Source organism: Pristiophorus japonicus, chromosome 3, assembly GCF_044704955.1.
Source record: "Pristiophorus japonicus isolate sPriJap1 chromosome 3, sPriJap1.hap1, whole genome shotgun sequence".
Lineage (NCBI taxonomy): Eukaryota > Metazoa > Chordata > Chondrichthyes > Pristiophoridae > Pristiophorus > Pristiophorus japonicus.
Genome location: NC_091979.1, coordinates 31,155,763 through 31,178,826, shown reverse-complemented (window position 1 = coordinate 31,178,826; position 23,064 = coordinate 31,155,763). Strand labels below are relative to the sequence as shown.

Genomic DNA, 23,064 nt, shown 5'->3' with positions numbered 1-23,064 from the left:
CACTGCTCAAGCCACGTATTCATCTGAGCTATCCTACGATTCCTACTCTGACTAGCATGTGGCACTGGTAGCAATCCTGAGATTACTACTTTTGAGGTCCTACTTTTTAAATTTAGCTCCTAGCTCCTTAAATTCGTCTTGTCGGACCTTTTTCCTTTTTTTACCTATATCGTTGGTATCAATGTGCACCATGACAACTGGCTGTTCACCCTCCCTTTTCAGAATGTCCTGCACCCGCTCCGCGACACCCTTGACCCTTGCACCAGGGAGGCAACATACCATCCTGGAGTCTCGGTTGCGGCTGCATAAACGCCTATCTATTCCCCTTGCAATCGAATCCCCTATGCATGCTATGAACTCCTCCTCAAGGCTACCCTGATGAATTTGATTTGTCCAATTAATATGGAGGTTAAAATCACCCATGATTATTGCTGTTCCCTTTTTACAAACCCCCACTATTTCCTGGCTTATGCTCCAACCTACAGAGTTGCTACTGTTGGGGGGCCTATAGACTATGCCCACCAGTGACTTTTTACCCTTATTGTTCCTTATCTCCACCCAAACTATTTCAACACCCTTATCATTTGAGCCAACATCATTTCTTACTATTAAGTGATTCCATCATTTATCAATAGAGCTTCCCCACCCCATTTTCCTTTCTGTCTATCCTTCCGGATTGTCAAGTATCCCTGAATATTTAATTCCCAGTCCTGTTCACCTTGCAACCACGTCTCTGTAATGGTTATCAGATCATACCCATTTGTCTCAATTTGTGCCATCAGCTCATCGATTTTGTTACATTTAGACAAAGTGCCTTTAAGTTTGTTGTTTTACCTTTTTTTCCAGCTAGTTTCCTCTCTCCTTCAAACTTACTTTCTTTATTTTTGCTTGCTAATTCCAGCTTTACTCCCCTCACTACTGAATCTATTTTCAGGTTCCCATCACCCTGCCAAGCTAGTTTAAACCCTCCCCAACAGCACTAGCAAAACCCCCGCGAGGGTGTTGGTCCCGGCTCTGTTGAGGTGTATCGTATTAGGCAGTCCCTCGTATCGAGGATGACTTGCTTCCACACCAAAAAGGGATGAGTTCACAGGTGTTTCAATGAGGGACCTGATATTTAAGGTGCTGAACTACATATTGAAGGATGGAAGATGCCTGTGCATGGGTTCTTTTAATGTGAGGTGGCCATTGCACACCATCCACTACACAGGCTTGACAGAGCTAGGTCTTGATCCAGTGGCAAGGGTTAACCAAGACGACTGGAGACCAAGCTCTGCTGCACAGACCTAGTGTGCACGCATGCTCCGGCTATCCATAGATCACAGTGTGGGCTGGCCCGTGCTGCCCTGGGCCCTGGGCTCTCCTGGGCCCTAATCACGAAGCTCCTGGGCCCTGATCTCGCTGCTCTTCCGCCCCAATCAAAAATGGAGCAGTCAATAACAGGACATCAACTAGTTTCCTCCTATCTTGGAGACATCAAATATTGAGGTGTAATCTGTCCGGCTTGTAGAGGTCTCACCTCCCCCAGAAACGGTCCCAATGACTCAGGAAAATAAAGTCCTCCTGCCTGCAGATCTCTCCAGCCACGTATTCATCTGCTCTATCCTCCTATTTCTGTACTCACAAGCTTGTGGCACTGGAAGTAATCTGGAGATTATTACCTTTGAGGTCCTGCTTTTCAATCTCTCTCCTAGCTCCCTAAACTCTGCCTGCAGACCTCATCCCTCTTCCTCCCTATGTCATTGGTATCAATGTGGACCACGACCTCTGGCTAGTCACCCTCTCCCCCCAGAATGCCCTGCAGCTGCTCAGTGACATCCTTGACCCTGTCACCAGGGAGGCAACATACCATCACGTCTGCGGCCGCAGAAACACCTGTCTGCTCCCCTGACTATTGACTCACCTACCATTGTAGCTCTTCCATTATTCTTCCTCCTCTCTGTGCAGCTGAGCCTCCCGTGGTGCTGTGGGCTTGACTCTGGCTGCACTCCCCAGAGCCACCATTGCCCCCACCAGTACTCAGAACAGAGTACCAGTTGGAGAGCGAGATGGACACAGGGGACTCCTGCACTACCTGACTGGTCCTTCTCTTCTATCTGGCGGTCACCCACTCCCTCTCTACCTGCACACTCTTAAGCTGCGGGGTGACTACCACTAGAAACTTGCTATCCACGTTGCTCTCGGTCTCGCGGATGCACCGCAGTGACCCCAGCTGCCACTCAAGCTCCAAAACACGGAGCTCGAGTTGGTGCAGCCGGAGACATCTCCCGTACACATGTGGGAAGCACCCAGGACTTCCCACATGCCACAGGATGTGCAATCCACGGGATTGAGCTGCCCTGCCATCCCTCTAGTTACACTCGCAACTATCGAGTAGAACTAAACTCTAAACCATAGCACAACACACCCAGCCGCTACTCAGCAAACAGCTGATTTCATTATGCCCACTGGCTGCTGCTGAAACATGGCAGATAGAACGCTCTTGCGTCGGATGAACACATCGTGGGTGCTCTCAGGTTTTCTTGCATCAACTGACATGATTCGATGCATATCATCACACACGAGCTGCTCATTAATGGAGTGGAAGCCTTTTCTGTTCCTGTACATCTCTGAATCCTCCAAAGGTGCTCGCAAGGTGGTGTGGGTACAATCAATGCAGCCCTGTACCTTTGGGAAGTCAGCAATCCTGGAGAAGCCTACAGCCCTGTCACGCATTGCCTGGGCGGTCATTGGAAATTTTATGAAGTCATTCCTCTGGGCATATAGTGCCGAATGCAGACATGTGTTGCATGTTGAGAAATGGTGTGCACATCCCCAGTTGTAGTTTGGAACGATCCAGATGTATAGAATGAAAGTGCAACTGTAATCTTCACTTCAACTGATCAAGCAGTCTTCCTGATGCTTTTAGGTTGCAGGTCTGCTTTTACTAACTCACATATCTCAGTTGCAACTCCTTTGCGGAAACGTAGCCATCTGATGGCTAAGTTATGCAGCACGCAACTGAAAGACTGGATCAACTGGGCTTATATTCACTGGAGTTCAGAATAATGAGAGGGGATCTCAGAAACGTTTAAAATTCTGACGGGTTTAGACAGGTTAGATGCAGGAAGAATGTTCCCAATGTTGGGGAAGTCCAGAACCAGGGGTCACAGTCTAAGGATAAGGGGTAAGCCATTTAGGACCGAGATGAGGAGAAACTTCTTCACCCAGAGAGTGGTGAACCTGTGGAATTCTCTACCACAGAAAGTTGTTGAGGCCAATTCACTGAATATATTCAAAAAGGAGTTAGATATAGTCTTTACTACTAGGGGGATCAAGGGGTATGACGAGAAAGCAGGAATGGGGTACTGAGGTTGCATGTTCAGCCATGAACTCATTGAATGGTGGTGCAGGCTCGAAGGGCCGAATGGCCTACTCCTGCACCTATTTTCTATGTTTCTATGTTTATTAACTGGTTCTCCTTAGATAAGAAAGATCACATTTATTTACTGGCAGATCCTACTTAAAACAATGCCAAAGGTTTCCTACTGAAAGGAAAAAGAAAAAGAAAAAGAAAAGAAAAGAAAATTACTCACCAGTCCACCAGCCAATCACTTACCCACTTGGCTGTGACGTCACACTTCGATTTTGATTTTTAAAAAAACTTTTTGTCCCTGCAGCAGCTGGCTCCTGTAGCTCCTCTGACTGCTGCTGGCCTTTTTATAGGCCTCAACCTCCGTTCCCATACTGACCCCTCACTGGGAGACCTCACTCACTAATCCCAGTACTGAACACTCACTGGAAGACCTCAGTCACTGATCTCAGTATTGACCCCTCTCTGGGGGTCTTCATTCACTGATCTCAGTATTGAACCATCACTGGGATTCCTCACTCACTAATCCCAATACCTACCACTCTCTGGGAGACCTCACTCACTGATCCCAGTACTGAACACTCACTGGAAGACCTCACTCACTGATCTCAGTACTGACCCCTCTCTGGGGGTCTTCATTCACTGATCTCAGTATTGAACCATCACTGGGGTTCCTCACTCACTAATCCCAATACCTACCACTCACTGGGAGACCTCACTCACTGATCCCAGTACTGAATCCTCATTGGGGTCCCTTACTCACAATTGCTAGACCTGATTCTCATTTGGATGCTTGCACTGATCCTCACCACCAATTGAGAAGTAATGTTCCTTTGCTCCAAGAGGGTTCTGCTTCTCTCTCTCTCTCTCTCCCCCTGCCCCCCCACCCCCCCACACCCCTCTCATGTGATGACATCCTAATAGGTCCATTTAACACTGTTACTCACTCGGGTCCTCACACACTGATCTTGTATTACGTTCATCACCTTTGCTTCACAAGGGAGACAGTCATTGCTATGGCATCTCTTTTGTATGAGGTATTAAACCAAGGCCCCGCCTGCCTTTTGAAGCAAACACGAAAGATCCAGGGCACTTTTCTGAAGACGAGTAAGGAGTTCTACTGGTGTCCTGGTCAACATCTCTCAACTAACGACAGCGAAACAGACTTGTCTGATCAATCACCTCATTGCTACTTTGGAACTGAGCTGTTTACAAACGCCCACTATGATTGCCAAGAAAAAAAAACAGTGACAACACTTCAGGAGTAATTCATTGGTTATGACCTTGAAAAATGTGATATAAATGTAAGTTTGTTAAGATATCGGCAGGACTCACCGGTGCACTGTATAAGGGTTAACTTCAAACCACCACCCGGATCTGTTAGCCTTAACGTAAATGCAGTTTTATTAATTAATACAAGCCGGCAGGGAGCTATTCCATCAGGAACACTCAAAGAGGACTTGGAGACATTGTCTTTTATACAATTTCAGGATACATCATTACGTAATTACGCAAGTTACAATTAATACATGATGATTGATTAATACATCGCTTCCTCCAATCTGGCTTCTCCATGCCTTAAATGGTTATTCCAGATACGATTATTACCATCTATTCTATTCTTCCCTTATCTTGTTATTCAGTTCAGTTTCTATGTTATTTGTCTGTATCCTTGCCTCCCAAGGTCTTTGGTCTGTGAACTAGAATGGTTTGCTTCTTGTAGGAATGTTCTCACAGTTATTGGTTCCATTTTAGAATCTGTTAGCTCCATTTTAAAATGGCACAATGTTTTTAAACAATTAATTAATTTCTCTATTCACACTGATTTTTATGGTTGAAGTTGCATTGATTTAAAAAAGAAAGTTGGAGTAGCTCTTGAAGAAATAACAGTTGCTTGGCAAAGAGATTGATTGCTACATTAGCCTGGTTAAGTGCTTGCTATCCCTGACTCGCTCTCAGAATTTCCCAAATGCAGTAAGGTATGCCTGAATAATTCACTGAAAATAATAGAAAAGCATTTAACATATATTAATTTGGGACGAAAAAAATTGACTGAATATTTACCTAATGACTCCAAACCGGAGAGAACATCTGCAGAACCTGCAATGAATGTGTAATACAATGGAGGCAAAAACTCTGGAAACAGAGATAAGCCGAATGGTCTAATCTATACTTATGTTAAAAACTTGCATTGTATAACACTCTTCACGTCCTCAGGATTCCTTACAGCATCTAACAACCAATTAATTACTTTTGAAGTGCAGTTGTTCTGCACGCAAACACAGCAGCCAATTTGCATACAGCAAAGCCTGACATAAAGCAAATGAGGTAAATGATCAGATGATTTGTTTTTAGTACTTGCATTTGAGGGTCCGCAGTTGACTGAGGACAACAGGAAAAATCCCTTCTCTTCTTTGAATAGTGCCATGAGATCTTTTAAAATCACCTGGGCATCCAGAAGTGGACTTTTTATTTTTGTTAAATTCATTCATGAGATGTGGGCATCGCTGGCAAGGCCAGCATTTATTGCCCATCCCTTATTGTCCTTGAGAAAGTAGTGGTGAGCCGCCTCTTGAACCGCTGCAGTCTTTTGGTGAAGGTACTTCCACAGTGCTGTTAGGGAGGGAGTTCCAAAATGTTATAAAAGTGTTAAAATGTTGGCAGGGCTCACATTGTACTGATTTTTATGGTTGTAGTTGCATTGATTTAAAAAAGAAAGTAAGACTAGCTGTTGAAGAAATAACAGTTGCTTGGCAATGTGATTGCTTGCCACATTAGCCGAGTTCCTCAGAATTTCCCACATGCAGTAAAATTCTAGGAGTTGCCAGAAGTGCTGTGAGAGAGGGAGTTCCAGGATTTCAAGCAATAAAGAAAGACTTGTACTTATATCATATTTATATTGCGCTTTTCACGAGCACCAGACATTTCAAAGCAATTCACAGCTAATGAAGTACTTTTGGAGTGTAGTCACTGTTGTAATGTAGGAAATGCAGCAGCCAATTTGTGCACAGCAAGCTCCCACAGACGGCAATGTGATAATGATCAGATAATCTGTTTTGTCGTGATGTCGATTGCGGGATAAATACTTAACAGGACACCGGGGATAACTCCCCTGTTCTTCTTCAAAATAGTGCCATGAGCTCTTCTACATCCACCTGGGAGAACAGACGGAACCTCAGTTTAACGTCTCATCCGAAAGACGGCACCTCCGACAGTGCAGTGCTCCCTCAGTGCTGCATTGGAGTGTCAGCCTGCATTTTTGTGCTCAAGTCTCTGGACTCTCAGCCTTCTGACTCTGAGGCGAGACTGCTACCAACTGAGCCATGGCTGACACATAATTAGCGATGATTTGAATTGTGGTGTTAACTCATTTACTTGAACTGCATTAACCGTTTTGCAAAGATAATAGACAATTCAATTTTATAATTCATTACCAATGTCACATTGTGCTATTAGACTTTCTAATAGAGTGGAATTAAATTGCTGAAATATAATGCACTGCAATCACTGGTTAGATGACGTACTAACTGAATAATGAGCAGCTGAAAATGGTTTGGGCCTCCTCCAAAATTAAATGCCAATGCACACAGAGTTAGTTAACTGAACTAATTTGTGGAGTTGAGCGAGTGCTGCAGAATCTGAAGCCTTTTTTAAAGGTGGGTTAGGAAGGTCTTCCATGAGAGAGAGAAAATCTATGCAAATAGACTGCTTAATAAATAGCTCACTTAACATTCTGGATTTTAATACATTTCTCCATCTGTCTTAAGTTAAATACACTTTGAGCAAACACTCTCATGTCAGGCTATCATTAGATTTAATCTTACTGGGATGAGGCGAGATATGAAGCATTAACTTCTAATAGGGTAGTTTTCAAATGTTTTCAGCCAAAGCTAAAACAGAAAAGTTGAGAGGAGCACTCACCATGGGCTCAAAATTACCCAGGAGTTGCTCCGTTTTTTTTGGAGCGACTTGATTTTTCTGGAGTAACTTAAAAATCCCCATTTTGCATGTTCAATTTGTGCCTGTGTAAGTGAGTCAGTTAGGATTTTTTTAGTTTCATTTAGTTTTTTTCAAAAGGGGGCAGTACCAGACACCAATGCCCGTTTTGGCCATTTAGGCCACTTTGGACAGCTAATAGTTACTCCAAACTAACTTAGGCCAGCGTATGTGGCCACTTGTGGCCGCACAGAAAACCCTTAGGAAAATTAAGAAATCAGCGCAGGTAGGTACATCGGAGGCCAGCAGAACTTAATGATTTGACTAAAGAATGTGAATAGGATCAAGCAGCTATACAGGACATATGAAAAATTTCACAAGGTTAATTTACTATGCAACAGAAGCATTCATGGAAGCTTAAACAACAAAAATAAAAGAAGTAAAGAAACAAAACATATTTACATAATTTTTTCAAAATATCCAAATAAAAAATAGAAGTACCTCCTGCTCGTAATTCTATGTTCTTATGGTCTCCCAGCCGCCTAAACTCACCCACCATCAGCCTGCCCCTTACAAACAATCCTACCTCCCGGGGTCGGGGATCAGACCCTCCAGGATCAAAACAGCACCTGGGGTCAGAGATCGGACACGTCTGGGGATCAGAGCTTCCCTCGAGGTCGAGGATCGGACTGCCCATGCGATCGGAACCCCCTACTCCCATGGGGTCTATGAGCGAACCCATCCTGCGATTCGGAAATCCCCCCACCCCTCCCTCCCCGATCAAAACTCCCCCACACCCCAACCTCCACCGGGATCAAAACTCTCCCCCCCCACCCCCGGGATCAAAACTCTATCTCCCCCCACCCCCCCTCCGCCCTCATCCCCCATCCCCGCTGCCCCGGCTTAGGCCTCGCGCCAGCCTGCTTGTTGTGGCCCTGTAGCCTGGGAAGGCAGCGGGCCGGCCTGTGCGGGAAGCCACTCAGCCTGGGATAGGGGCGGGACGCATTGGGTGCCACACTGCAGCATGCACACACAGGCTTGGGGCAGGAGCTACTGCGCATGCGCGCACACTCCAATGCGCATGTGGAGAGCTGCCGGCACTGTTTCTGGCGCAGGGCCCGAGCTCCATCCCCCAATCGACTGGCCACACCGCGGGAGAGGCAACACAGCGGCCAGAATTGGGGGAGATTTTTTCGGCGCCGTTTTCAGCCCACAAAGTCGGCGCATCTCTGGTGAGTGTGCCGAAAAAAGGGGTGGGCCAATTTTGAGCCCCATAATAGTATCGATAGACTTCTTGGCTCCACTCTCTGTTGTGTTCACATTGAATCCCTCAACTTTGCTTCCGGTAGTCGGGAAAGACGCTATCTAAATGCAAGTCTTTTTTTCTCTCTTTCTCTCCTTCAAGAACCTTTGCAAAAATGTACCTCTTTAAGCAACTTTCAGTTACCTGTTTTCTTCTGCAGTCACCAAACACATCCTGTGTGACCGTGACCATGGCTCGTGGTCCTTTCTCATGCTCCCCGCCCTCTCTACTGCTCCCAAACACACAACCACTCTCGTGTTCTCGAAGATGTCTCCTCCGCAGGCCGCTTGCTCAATTAAAGCCTGCAAGGAGGCAGCAGAGAATTGTGAGGGAACCTTTCTGCTCGTCCTGGCTGCGAGAAAATGTTCCCCACCAGTTCAAAAGCAATTTCAACACAGGAAATGAATGCGCGGAAATACAACCTCGCTTCAAGGGGCACATCCTTGCTTTAGGAACGTACAAAATTGATGGGCAGGAAAAGACCAGCTGGTCTATCACGCCTGCACCACACACCGTGATGGCCGAAGCATCATGACTAAACACTTCTTCCCTCCATCCCCCGCACCTGCCACCACCACCCAGTCATACAATCTCCTGGGAGACGCAAAAAAATGAGAAAAATACTCTGGAAAATTCCTTGCCAAACCCCTCGGGCGGTAGGCACCAGGTCAGGAGATCACATGGACTAATTAGGAGGTTATTCAGAAGGAACATTATGGAGGTATGTCTGAAAATAAGAGGTAAATCTGGAGCAATACATCAATTAAAACATGACAAGCAACCATTCGTGAAAATCCATAAAAGTCAATTCAGGACTGATGTCAGGAGGCACTTCTTCATCCCAAGTGCGATTAACAGTGGAATGGGCTTTTGGCTACTGGGATGGATGCAAAAACTCTGGAATAAAGAAAGATCTTGCATTTATGTAGCACCTTTCATGATCAGGGATATCACAATGTTTTACAACCAATTAAAGGGTACAGTAGCATGCAGGTTATGTTACTGGACGAGCGATCCAGAGGCCTGGACTAATGATCTGGAGACATGAGTTCAAATCCCACCATGGCAGCTGGGGAATTTAATTTCAGTTAATTAAATAAGCGTGCAGTACAAAAAAAGCTAGTATCAATAATGGTGACCATGAAGCTGTAGGATGTTGTCGTGAAAACCCAGCTGGTTCACTAATGTCCTTCAGGGAAAGAAATCTGCTGTCCTTACCCAGTCTGGCCTATGTGTGACTCCAGACCCACAGCATTGTGGTTGACTCTTAACTGCTCTCTGAAATGGCCTAGCAAGCTAGTTGTATAAGGTGGCTCACCACTATAAGGACAATTAGGGATGGGCAATAAATGCTGTCCTTGCCAGCGACACCCACATACCAGGAATGAATAAAACAATACTTTTTGAAGAGTAGTCACTGTTGTAATGTAAGAAACACGGCAGCCAATTCATGCAAAGCAAGCTCCCACAAACTGCAATGAGATAATGACCAACTAATCTGGTTTTTGTTTACTGGTGTTGTTTGAGGGACAAATAATGGCTAGGACTCTAGGGAGAACTGCCCTGCTCTTCATCAAAATACTGGTATGGGATCTTTGAGCTCCACCTGAGAGGACAGACGGGCCTCGGTTTAATGACTCATTTCAAAGACGGTACCTCCGACACTGCAACATTCCCTGTACTGCACTGAAGTATTAGCTTTTGTGCTCAAGTCTCTGGAGTGGGACTTGAATCCACATTGAAACTTCTGACTCCGAGGCGAGAGTACTACCACTGAGCCATGGCTGACACCTATATTCAATAGGCCTTGAATGGGCTTTTCCTGCACTTTCTTCACATGAGCATATACTATGCTTAATGTTAGATGCTATGTTGGGGTGAGCAGAGGCACATATTTCTATAGAAGAATGCCTCCTCTTGAGTTATTTTTGCAAAAAGGACTGAAGGACCCATACATAACTTATGATCTTGTAGAATGACTACAATAACATTTGTAAAGTAAAAGCCATATTAAGGGTTACATTATATTATGGGCTGTTTGCGTTTTCATTAGAGAAGGCCAGTATATAGCAGGTGGCCACCTGTTGGCTTTGTTCTGAGCTGAGGTCATAGCTTGCGTGCACAGACAGATTCATGCAACAACAACAACACTTATATAGCATCTTTAACGTAGTAAAACGCCCCAAGGCGCTTCACAGGAGTGTTATGAAACAAAATTTGACACCGAGCCACATAAGGAGAAATTAGAGCAGATTTCCAAATGCTTGGTCAAAGAGGTAGGTTTTAAGGAGCGTCTTAAAGGAGGAAAGAAAGGTAGAGAGGCTGAGAGGTTTATCGAGGGATTGCCAGAGCATGGGGCCTAGACAGCTGAAGGCACAGCCCCAAAGGTGAAGGGTTCAAAATAGGGGATGCGCAATGGGGCAGAATTAGAGCAGCGCAGATATTTCAGGGGTTGTGAGGCTGGAGGAGATTACAGAGATAGGGAGGGTCGAGGCCATGGAGGGATTTGAAAACTTTTTAAATCGCGGCGTTGTTTAACCGGGAGCCAATGTAGGTTGGCGAGCACAGGGGTGATGGGTGAACGGGACATGGTATGAGTTAGAGCACGGGCAGCCGAGTTTTGGATGACCTCAAGTTTATGTAGGGTAAAATGTATCTTGAACTGTTGGGAAGGGCAGGTTCCTGTTGAGTATGGCTGCTGTTGAGTGGCAGCCTGTATTGATCAGGAAAGGACAGCTAGTCCAGCACCGGGGGCTGAGTAGCTGGCTTAAGGTCAGAGATTTTTGAAGCTGAATTTGAAGCTCAAGTCTAAAGAACATCTAATCCCTTTACACCCGAAGGATTTCAGAGCGAGAGATACCTGCAGTTGCACGGCACCTTACCGTGCAATTCAAACACCTCATTGTGCATTGCTTTTGACATGACAAAGTTTTGCATTCTTGATAAACTTTTGAAAAGTTTTATTGAATTGAAATGGTAATAAGCAGTTTTCAGATGGTCCCCTACTGTGTCACTTGTCATTACGTTTATTCTGTCTTCCCATCATCTTTCATTCATTCTTTTTGCACGTTTGATCTGTTATTCCTTTTGTTAACTCCATCAAAGAATTGTTCCTAATTTCCACAATTTCAACTATTCAGCTAGCTTATGTTAAAGCCTTTCTAATCTCCTTGGGTATTAAGCCACCTTCCTAATGTTATCTCCACATTTTGTTTGCATTTTCTCGCACTTTAATTGACAGGTTTTTCTTACGAACGTTCATCTGAATACATTTCTTCCGAATTCTTTTTTCCAGATCTTCTGATCCCTCTTGTCTGATTTAATGTGCACACAGTGAAGGTTAATCTTAACCTCTGGTCCTCCTATTACAGTCTCCAATGCTTTTCTGCCATAGGTTTTCTTCAATCCTGTGTTTCCTTTCTTTAAATAATATCCTCCATTATCTTCACAGGCGGCCTGCTGTCTGATTTGATTAATTTCATTTTCCTGTTAACGTTTTTCATTTTTAGCTCGTTGGGATTGTCATCCCTTTGCATTTTTTTATATTAATTCCTTTTCCCCAATTACTTTTGAGATGTGCATTTCGTTGAGACCAGAATCTTCTCATGAAGTATAGTGACCAGTAAGGAGGCAGTGATAGACTTCAAGAGGACATAGGCAGGCTGGTGAAATGGACGGACACATGACAGATGAAATTTAAAGCAGAACAGTACGAAGTGATACACTATGGTAGGACAAACGAGGAGAGGCAATATAAACTAAAGGGTACACTTCTAAAGGGGGTACATGAACAGCGAGACCTGGTGATATATGTGCACGAATCGTTGCAGGTGGCAGAGCAGGTTGAGAAAGCGGTTAAAAAAGCATACTGCATCCTGGGCTTCATAAATAGAGGCATTGAGTGCAAAATCAAGGAAGATACGATGAGCCTGCATAAAACACTGGTTCAGCCTCAACTGGAGTAATGTATCCAATTCTGCGCACCGAACTTTAGGAAGAATGTAAAGGCCTTATAGAGGGTGCAGACAAGATTTACAAGAATGGTTCCATGGATGAGGGACTTCAGTTACGTGGATAAACTGGAAAACTGGGGTTGTTCTCCTTGGAGCAGAGAAGGTTGAGAGGAGACTTGATACATGTGTTCAAAATCATGAGGGGTCAAGACAGAGTAGATAGAGAGAAACGTTTCCTGTTGGCGGAAGGGTCGAGAACCAGTGGACACAGATTTAAGGTGATTGGCAGAAGAACCAAAGGTGAAATGAGGAAACACTTTTTTACGCAGCAAGTGGTTAGGATCTGGAATACACTGTCTGAAAGGGTGGTGGAGGCAGACTCAATCGTGGCTTTCAAAAGGGAATTGGATAAGAACCTGATGAAAAAAAATTGTGGGGCTATGGGAAAAGGGTTGGGGACTGGGATTAGCTGAAGTGCTCTTGCAGAGAGCCGGCACGGGCTCGATGGGCCGAATGTCCTCCTTCTGTGATGTAACCATTCTATGATTCTCATGTCTGCTCCCCTTCCTCGCTCCTCCCTTGCTTGTAATGTGCTAAGCCTATGCAGGTTCCTGCATTGTTCCAGGACTGAGCTGCCACCAAGTTTATTGAGGTTCCATTCCCAGCCCTTTAATACTACCCACTGGTTCTGCTTTGCCAGTGGTGGCATGCAGGAAAATCTCAAATCCATATCCTCACTTACACACACGGTGGTGGGTTTGGTGTTGTTCTGGCACTCCTGGTTGCCACCTTTTTTCCGAAACCATAGCCCCGCTATTGACAGTGGCGGGATGGGGAGATGGAGGCGGAGGCAGAGTCCAGGTTTCCCCGCATGCTCTGGAGCATTGACATGTTCTCTGCGCAGAAGTCAGCCAGCTTGATAGGCTTGGCTTCCAGTCGGCCAGGGAGCACTCCAGAGCAGACCACAGCCTTAGATAGGGAGCCTGTAACTGCTACTGCAGATGAGTGGTGGTTGGGGGGGGGAGGTGTCTGATCCTCTACCTTGGGGAGGAGGGTCTGACCCTGGGTACCAGGGGGCATCTGATCCCTGACACCGGGGGGCAGGGTTTCTTTATATTGAGGCAGGTGTCTGATGGAGGGGTGGGGGGAACTGATCCAAGGGAAGCAGGTATGCTTGGGGGGACTGGGGGAAGCACTTCTGATCCTGCTGGCCCACAAGCAGTGCTGGAAAGACACTTAGCTCCTCCCCGAAGCTGCGCTCACTTCGCTTGAGCTGCCAGGTTTCCCGAGGCCTGGGAAACCTGGCCGGCCAGGGTTAAACCTGGGTAAAGCCTCATTAGAATATTTAAATTGCCAACCCGCCTCCAGGGAGCAAGTTGGCTGCCCACCCTCTGTGCCACCTCTATTCAACCCGGGTTGGGGGTGAGTTTTTAAAATAACTTTTAACATCTAACCCGACCCCAACCCACCCATATTTGAGGGTTAAAATTCACCCCATGCATGTTTGTCTGTCTCAGCTAACCAGAGAGCAGGTTTTTCCACTATAAATGTCTTGCCTTGTGAAAGGATCGTGTTGTTTCCTTGTTAATCGGGCATCTCATTTCTCCAGGTGTCAATCTAAATGATGGACTGTGGCACTCTATTAATTTGAACGCCAGAAGGAATCGCGTTAGCATCATACTGGACAATAATGCTGCCTCAACCTTTCATTCAACCATCAAGATGCAGATTTACTCTGGGAGCCGCTATTATTTTGGAGGTAGGTGTTTATCAGCCCATTGCATCTCTTTGCATTCTCCATTAATTGACTTTTTAAACTTGCTCCATAAGCCCCTTAGAAATCTTCTTTATTAGAATTTGAACCTTGTCTCTTGTATGGATTTTGACACTGAAAGCTCATAACCAGGAATTTTTTTTAAATTAAAAATGATACTGTTGTTTTCAAGCAATACAGATAACCAAGCACTCAGCATGTCCTTTATTTCACAAATCATCTACAAGATGTAACTGATAAATATTTAGTGTTCTTATGGGTTGGACATATCTTCACATGTAATTAGCAGAAGATTTGGTGGCATAAATCTCTGAACAATTTGTACTAATCTGGTGAATGAAATATCCATTCAGCCACGTGCACTCTCGCAGTGCCTCTCACAGAATAAATCTTCCAAGCATGCTTTAGAAATGGATTGGTAGAAATTTAAGCAGGAAGTAAGGAAAAAGGTGACAGGAAGTGACCAAAGGCATGTTTTTAAAAAAGGTGGGTTTTGCCAAAGCGTTGAATGTGAGGAGAGGGTTGAAGGATTTAGGAAGAATATTTCAAGAGTGCATGCTCACTGAAGGATGTGCCACCAAGGTGGGGGGGGGGGGGTGTGGAAAAGGGGGATGGGGGAGTGCCCGGGGGGGTGGCAGGGAAGGAGAGGGGGGCTGGGGTGTGATGGAGAAGGGGGTGGGGGGAGTGGCCAGGATGGGAGGGATGGTGGAGAAGGGGAGGGTGTGAAGAGGTGATGGAGAATGGGGTTGGGGAGTGGCGGAGATGGGTGGTAAGGGTGGCGGAGGGGGGAATGCACAGTAGTCTAGAGCGAAAGCTAACTGCTAAATTGTAGGGTGGGGGAAGATTGTAAAGATAAATTAGCGAGGCGCCATGGAAGTATTTGAAAATGAAGAAGTCTATTGTTATGGGAAATGAGGAATCAGTGCAGCTCAATGAAAATTGGTGCAATAGCCTTGAGGGCCTTAGTAGGAGATAAGAACATTGGAACAGGAGGAGACCATTCAGTCACTCGAGCCTGTTCCACCATTCAATTAGATCATGGCTGATTTGTAACTTAACTCCATCTGCCCATCTTGGTTCTGTAACTCTAAGTCCCCTTGCCTAGCCAAAATCTATGAGTGGCAGGGTTCTGAATGCATTGGCCCAATACATATTGCTGAGGTCTGCAGCATTTTCCGCTGCTGAAAGTAATTGTATCTTTAATTTTCACTCCTTACTTCCCCTGCCCTGTGATTAATAGCAGAGAAAGATCTGGTGGGCAGTTGCAGGCCTCGGGAGTAATTGTCCGTTCTTCATGTGTGAAAGCAAACAAGGGGCGTTAATGGCTTATTCAAAGACCAGGGCCATTACAGACAAGTCCAATCTGCTGGCCAAATATGCAGTCTTGAGTTCATGGATAGCAATGGGCGGTGGGAACAACTATTAATGTCCCCCAGATTAGGGTGGAGAAAAGTTGAGGCCAGTTGTAATTCACCCACTGTTGCTCTGACTCAGGCCAACTAACTCAGAATAGGCCAAGGATTGAAGCCACACATTCCTAGTTAGTGGAGTGCCATGTCACGCAGTACCTTTAGCTATGGAGGTGTTGGGGCAGGAGGTAGTTATCTTTACTGTACATGACATCAAAACCCAGGTCGCTGTTTCGAGCATGGGCAGGTACAGCATCGGAGCAGGAATATCGTGGCGGATGAACAGTGAAAGATCGTGGCGGAGGTGCGGCGAATGTTTGTGGCGGAGGAGCGGTGAGAGATCGTGGCGGAGGTGCAGCAAATGAGGGTACGGGGCCCAGAAGAGCCAAGGGCCCAGGGGCAGCACGGGCTAGCCAACACTGCGATATGTGTGCGCACTAGCTACGTGCAGCAGAGCAGGTCTCCAGTCATCCTGGTTAACCCTTGCCACTCGATAAAAGCCTAGCTTTGTTAAACCCACGTGGTGGCTGATGTGCAACAGTCACCACACGTTAAAAAAATCCACGCACAGGCATCTTCCACCCTTTCAACTGGAGTTCAGGACTGGAACATCAGGTCCTTCATTGAAACATCTGTAAACCCATGTGGAAGCAAATCTTCCTCGTTCGAGGGGCTGCCTATGATGATGACGTGACATTCAAGTACTTTCATTCGGTGATAGAAATTACCGTAAATAACAACATTCTTGTTTCTTTGGCAACTCATCATAAGCTTGATAATCCTCTTCACCCCAAGATTGAACAAGTGCTAGTTTCTTTATTCCTCCCTGCAGAGCTACTAAGATGCTATTGAAATTGCAGGACCAGGTTGGTTTGAAGTATGTAATTTCAAAGAATACAATTTTGTTATCAGCAACAAAAATATAATCAATAATGGTAAACTTGCACTAATGGTTCTTTAAGTGCTTTGTAAACAACTTGTGAGTTATTATTATAAAAGGATTGAATTACTTCCCTTACGTACATTTGGTCAATTTGTTAATCGGGATTGAATTTTAGGAATTGTGTTACCTTTAACTGTTAGATTGAAACCAAAACTGTGCTACGAGGCCAAGGTGCTTACCTGGATGGGTCTTGAAGGAGTCAGTGTACTCAAATTGAAGTGTGATTCAGGTACTCTGGATAGCTGATGTCCCTCGAGATATAAATGTAGCATGGAAAGCAAGGTGTAACAAGAGCAAGATAGAGAGCTGGATAATAGAATCAAAGAAATTTATGGCACAGAAGGAGGCCATTTGGCCCATCGTGTCGGTGCCGGCCAAAAAAGATCCTTCCAGCCTAATTTCACCTTCTAGCTCTTATGGCACTTCAAGTGCATCTACAAGATCTTTTTAAATATGGTGAGGGTTTCTGCCTCTACCATCCTTTCAGGCAGTGAGTTCCAGACCCCCACCACCCTCTGGGTGGAAAAGTTTTCCTCAACTCTCCTCTAATCCTTCTACCAATTACTTTAAATTTATGCCCTCTGATTGACCTCTCTGCTAGGAGAAATTGGTCCTCACTATCCACTCTATCTTGGCCCCTCACAATTTAATGCAACTTAATTGAATCTCCCCTCAGTCTCCTCTGTTCCAAAGAAAACATACCCATCGCTAAAATTCTCCAGTCCAGGCAACATACAGCAATAGGTTGAATTCAGCAATCTCAAGCTCCCAGTGAGCAGTTGCACTTGAAGGGAGCATGATTCAGAGATAGGGACGACAACATCGTAGCAACGATTAATCTGAGACGCACCAACTTTGAGCTGGGAGTGCAAAACACGTTGTCAGTGAATTTAGCTTTGTGTTTGGTAGAGCTGAACTCAAATAAACAATGCCTGCGTTCGTATTTCAACTTTCCAAACTCCATGTCATTCACCTTCATTTACTTTATATAAAACTCTTACTTTGAGCTCAACATGTAAATAAAAAACATCTTCATCTAAGCATAAGTGTTCCCCAATTAGTTCATTGTGTTTATGCACACAACATCACCAATCTGCTGTGTTCTATAGTGGTTTTATAACTAATTACTTAATTAATTGTTTGTTGTATGATGTTTTCCCAAATAGCTGTTCCCATTTACAAATATTGTACATCCTGATCCGGTGCCTACAATACTAGTTCTAATAATAACAGGCGTAACCTGATGTCTGCATCAATTTTTCACATTTAAGCAATTTGGCCAACACAGGTGACTGTACAGTCCAATACAGGAATTACAGTCTCTGTCACAGGTGGGGGAAGGGGTGGGTGGGACAGGTATGCTGGACACTTTTGCTGCTGCCTGCACTTGATTTCTGCATGCTTTCAGCGATGAGACTCGAGGTGCTAAGCGCCCACCCGGATGCACTTCCTCCACTTAGGGTGGTCTTTGGCCAGGGACTCCCAGGTATCAGTGGGGATGTCGAACTGAGGAAAAGAGTGTTTGAAAACCAGGCCCTCAAAACTGCCACCAAGCTCATGGTCTACGGGGCTGTAATAATACCCGCCCTCCTGTATGGCTCAGAGACATGGGCCATGTACAGTAGACACCTCAAGTCGCTGGAGAAATACCACCAACGATGTCTCCGCAAGATCCTAAAAATCCCCTGGGAGGATAGACGCACCAACAATAGTGCCCTTGACCAGGCCAACATCGACAGCACTGAAGCACTGACCATAGAAACATAGCAAATAGGTGCAGGAGCAGGCCATTCAGCCCTTCTAGCCTGCACCGCCATTCAATGAGTTCATGGCTGAACATGAAACTTCAGTACCCCCTTCCTGCTTTCTCACCATACCCCTTGATCCCCCGAGTAGTAAGGACTTCATCTAACTCCCTTTTGAATATATTTAGTGAATTGGCCTCAACTACTTTCTGTGGCAGAGAATTCCACAGGTTCACCACTCTCTGGGTGAAGAAGTTTCTCCTCATCTCGGTCCTAAATGGCTTACTCCTTATCCTTAGACTGTGACCCCTGGTTCTGGACCCCCCCCAACATTGGGAACATTCTTCCTGCATCCAACCTGTCCAAACCCGTCAGAATTTTAAACGTTTCTATGAGGTCCCCTCTCACTCTTCTGAACTCCAGTGAATACAAGCCCAATTGATCCAGTCTTTCTTGTTAGGTCAGTCCCACCATCCCGTGAATCAGTCTGGTGAATCTTCGCTGCACTCCCTCAATAGCAAGAACGTCCTTCCTCAAGTTAGGAGATCAAAACTGTACACAATACTCCAGGTGTGTCCTCACCAAGGCGCTATACAACTGTAGCAACACCTCCCTGCCCCTGTACTCAAATCCCCTCGCTATGAAGGCCAACATGCCATTTGCTTTCTTAACCGCCTGCTGTACCTGCATGCCAACCTTCAATGACTGATGTACCATGACACCCAGGTCTCGCTGCACCTTCCCCCTTCCTAATCTATCACCATTCAGATAATAGTCTGTCTCTCTGTTTTTACCACCAAAGTGGATAACCTCACATTTATCCACATTATACTTCATCTGCCATGCATTTGCCCACTCACCTAACCTATCCAAGTCACTCTGCAGCCTCATAGCATCCTCCTCGCAGCTCACACTGCCACCCAACTTAGTGTCATCCGCAAATTTGGAGATACTACATTTAATCCCCTCGTCTAAATCATTAATGTACAATGTAAACAGCTGGGGCCCCAGCACAGAACCTTGCGGTACCCAACTAGTCACTGCCTGCCATTCTGAAAAGTACCCATTTACTCCTACTCTTTGCTTCCTGTCTGCCAACCAATTCTCAATCCACGTCAGCACACTACCCCAATCCCATGTGCTTTAACTTTGCACATTAATCTCCTGTGTGGGACCTTGTCGAAAGCCTTCTGAAAGTCCAAATATACCACATCAACTGGTTCTCCTTTGTCCACTTTACTGGAAACATCCTCAAAAAATTCCAGAAGATTTGTCAAGCATGATCTCCCTTTCACAAATCCATGCTGACTTGGACCTATCATGTCACCATTTTCCAAATGCGCTGCTATGACATCCATAATAATTGATTCCATCATTTTACCCACTACTGAGGTCAGGCTGACCGGTCTATAATTCCCTGCTTTCTCTCTCCCTCCTTTTTTAAAAAGTGGGGTTACATTGGCTACCCTCCACTCGATAGGAACTGATCCAGAGTCAATGGAATGTTGGAAAATGACTGTCAATGCATCCGCTATTTCCAAGGCCACCTCCTTAAGTACTCTGGGATGCAGTCCATCAGGCCCTGGGGATTTATCGGCCTTCAATCCCATCAATTTCCCCAACACAATTTCCTGACTAATAAAGATTTCCCTCAGTTCCTCCTCCATACTAGACCCTCTGACCACTTTTATATCCGGAAGTTTGTTTGTGTCCTCCTTAGTGAATACTGAACCAAAGTACTTGTTCAATTGGTCTGCCATTTCTTTGTTCCCCGTTATGACTTCCCCTGATTCTGACTGCAGGGGACCTACGTTTGTCTTTACTAACCTTTTTCTCTTTACATACCTATAGAAACTTTTGCAATCCGCCTTAATGTTCCCTGCAAGCTTCTTCTCGTACTCCATTTTCCCTGCCCTAATCAAACCCTTTGTCCTCCTCTGCTGAGTTCTAAATTTCTCCCAGTCCCCAGGTTCGCTGCTATTTCTGGCCAATTTGTATGCCACTTCCTTGGCTTTAATACTATCCCTGATTTCCCTAGATAGCCACAGTTGAGCCACCTTCCCTTTTTTATTTTTACGCCAGACAGGAATGTACAATTGTTGTAATTCATCCATGCGGTCTCTAAATGTCTACCATTGCCCATCCACAGTCAACCCCTTAAGTATCATTCGCCAATCTATCTTAGCCAATTCACGCCTCATACCTTCAAAGTTACCCTTCTTTAAGTTCTGGACCATGGTCTCTGAATTAACTGTTTCATTCTCCATCCTAATGCAGAATTCCACCATATTATGGTCACTCTTCCCCAAGGGGCCTCGCACAATGAGATTGTTAATTAATCCTCTCTCATTACACAACACCCAGTCTAAGATGGCCTCCCCCCTAGTTGGTTCCTCGACATATTGGTCGAGAAAACCATCCCTTATGCACTCCAGGAAATCCTCCTCCACCGTATTGCTTCCAGTTTGGCTAGCCCAATCTATGTGCATATTAAAGTCACCCATTATAACTGCTGCACCTTTATTGCATGCACTCCTAATTTCCTGTTTGACGCCCTCCCCAACATCACTACTACTGTTTGGAGGTCTGTACACAACTCCCACTAACGTTTTTTGCCCTTTAGTGTTCTGCAGCTCTACCCATATAGATTCCACATCATCCAAGCTAATGTCTTTCCTAACTATTGCATTACTCTCCTCTTTAACCAGCAATGCTACCCCACCTCCTTTTCCTTTTATTCTATCCTTCCTGAATGTTGAATACCCCTGGATGTTGAGTTCCCAGCCCTGACCATCCTGGAGCCACGTCTCCGTAATCCCAATCACATCATATTTGTTAACATCTATTTGCACACTTAATTCATCCACCTTATTGTGGATACTCCTTGCATTAAGACACAAAGCCTTCAGGCTTGCTTTTTTAACACCCTTTGTCCTTTTAGAATTTTGCTGTACAGTGGCCCTTTTTGTTCTTTGCCTTGGGTTTCTCTGCCCTCCACTTTTCCTCATCTCCTTTCTGTCTTTTGCTTTTACCTCATTTTTGTCTCCCTCTGTCTCCCTGCATAGGTTCCCATCCCCCTGCAATATTAGTTTAAATCCTCCCCAACAGCACTAGCAAACACTCCCCCTAGGACATTGGTTCCGGTCCTGCCCAGGTGCAGACCGTCCGGTTTGTACTGGTTCCACCTCCCCCAGAACCGGTTCCAATGCCCCAGGAATTTGAATCCCTCCCTGCTGAAGCCACGTATTCATTTGCGCTATCCTGCGATTCCTACTCTGACTAGCACGTGGCACTGGTAGCAATCCCGAGATTACTACTTTTGAGGTCCTACTTTTTAATTTAGCTCCTAGCTCCTTAAATTCTTTTCGTAGGACCTCATCCCTTATTTTACCTATGTCGTTGGTACCAATGTGCACCACGACAACTGGCTGTTCTCCCTCCCATTTCAGAATGTCCTGCACCCACTCCGAGACATCCTTGACCCTTGCACCAGGGAGGCAACATACAATCCTGGAGTCTCGGTTGCGGCTGCAGAAACGCCTATCTATTCCCCTCACCATCGAATCCCCTATCACTATCGCGCTCCCAATCTTTTTCCTGCCCTGCTGTGCAGCATAGCCAGCCACAGTGCCATGAACTTGGCTGCTGCTGCCCTCCCCTGATGAGTCATCCCCCCCCAACAGTACTCAAAGCAGTGTATCTGTTTTGCAGGGGGATGACCACAGTTAATGGTCAGTTGTCAAAAAGGGACAGGCATATTGGGCCTCAGAGCCTTTTATTGTTTGCAATCAATTCTTGTCAATTTACCCTTTAATCTGTGTTTTCTTCTTCAAAGGTTGCCCTGAAAATATCAGCGCCGCTGATTGTTTAAATCCCTTTGGTACGTTTGAAGGCTGCATGAGGCTCATATTGATAGACAACCAAGCAGTGGATCTCATTTTGGTGCAACAAAGCTTGCAGGGAAACTTCACTGACCTACATATAGATTTGTGCGGCATCCAAGACAGGTAATTGTACAGCTCTCTATAATAATGAATAGTGATGTGAACTGCAACTTCTCCTTTTCTCTGTGTAATGTATTTGCTGCATGGGTTCTTTGCTTTAGAATTCATAACAACACATTGCTATTAAGACCTAGTTGGTTTATTAACAAAGGTTTAACAATCACACTTTACATTACCAGTTCATCGACTAGGCTCATAACTGCATACTTCATCGTGGATGACTGAGACCCAAGTGATTGGGGTTTTATTGAGCCTTGTGAACATCATGTGACTGGCTAAGCCACTCACAATGCAACAGCTCTGCAACTATTTTAAGTTGCACCTGTAAATTAAGCAAATCATTAAATCAAGTGCCCCCTGATTAAAAGCGGGGTGAGTGGGGGAGTGGGGGGGGGGGGCGGGGCACCAAAACCGATAAACTTAAACAAATTTAACTTTAGACATTACGTGGTTCAAATTAAAATTTGATTGCCTGGGGTAATGATGCATTCCAGTCCCTCCGGCGCCCACCTCTCACGGAAGGCCGCGAGCGTACAGGTGGACTCTGCGTGCTCCATCTCCAAGGACACCCTGGCTCGGATGTAACCGCAGAAGAGAGGCAGGCAGTCGGGCTGAATGATCCCCTCGATCGCCCGCTGCCTGCAC

General features: G+C 45.4%; 1 protein-coding gene across 1 annotated transcript in view; it reads left to right on the top strand.

Annotated features, from left to right (window-relative positions):
- Positions 1-23,064, top strand: part of LOC139253715 (contactin-associated protein-like 5) — a 1,602,302-nt gene that overhangs the window by 676,256 nt on the left and 902,982 nt on the right. Inside the window, exons 10-11 of the mRNA XM_070873519.1 lie at positions 14,154-14,303; positions 22,251-22,422. Of these exons, the coding sequence (XP_070729620.1) occupies positions 14,154-14,303; positions 22,251-22,422 (322 nt within the window). The remainder of the gene's footprint in view (positions 1-14,153; positions 14,304-22,250; positions 22,423-23,064) is intronic.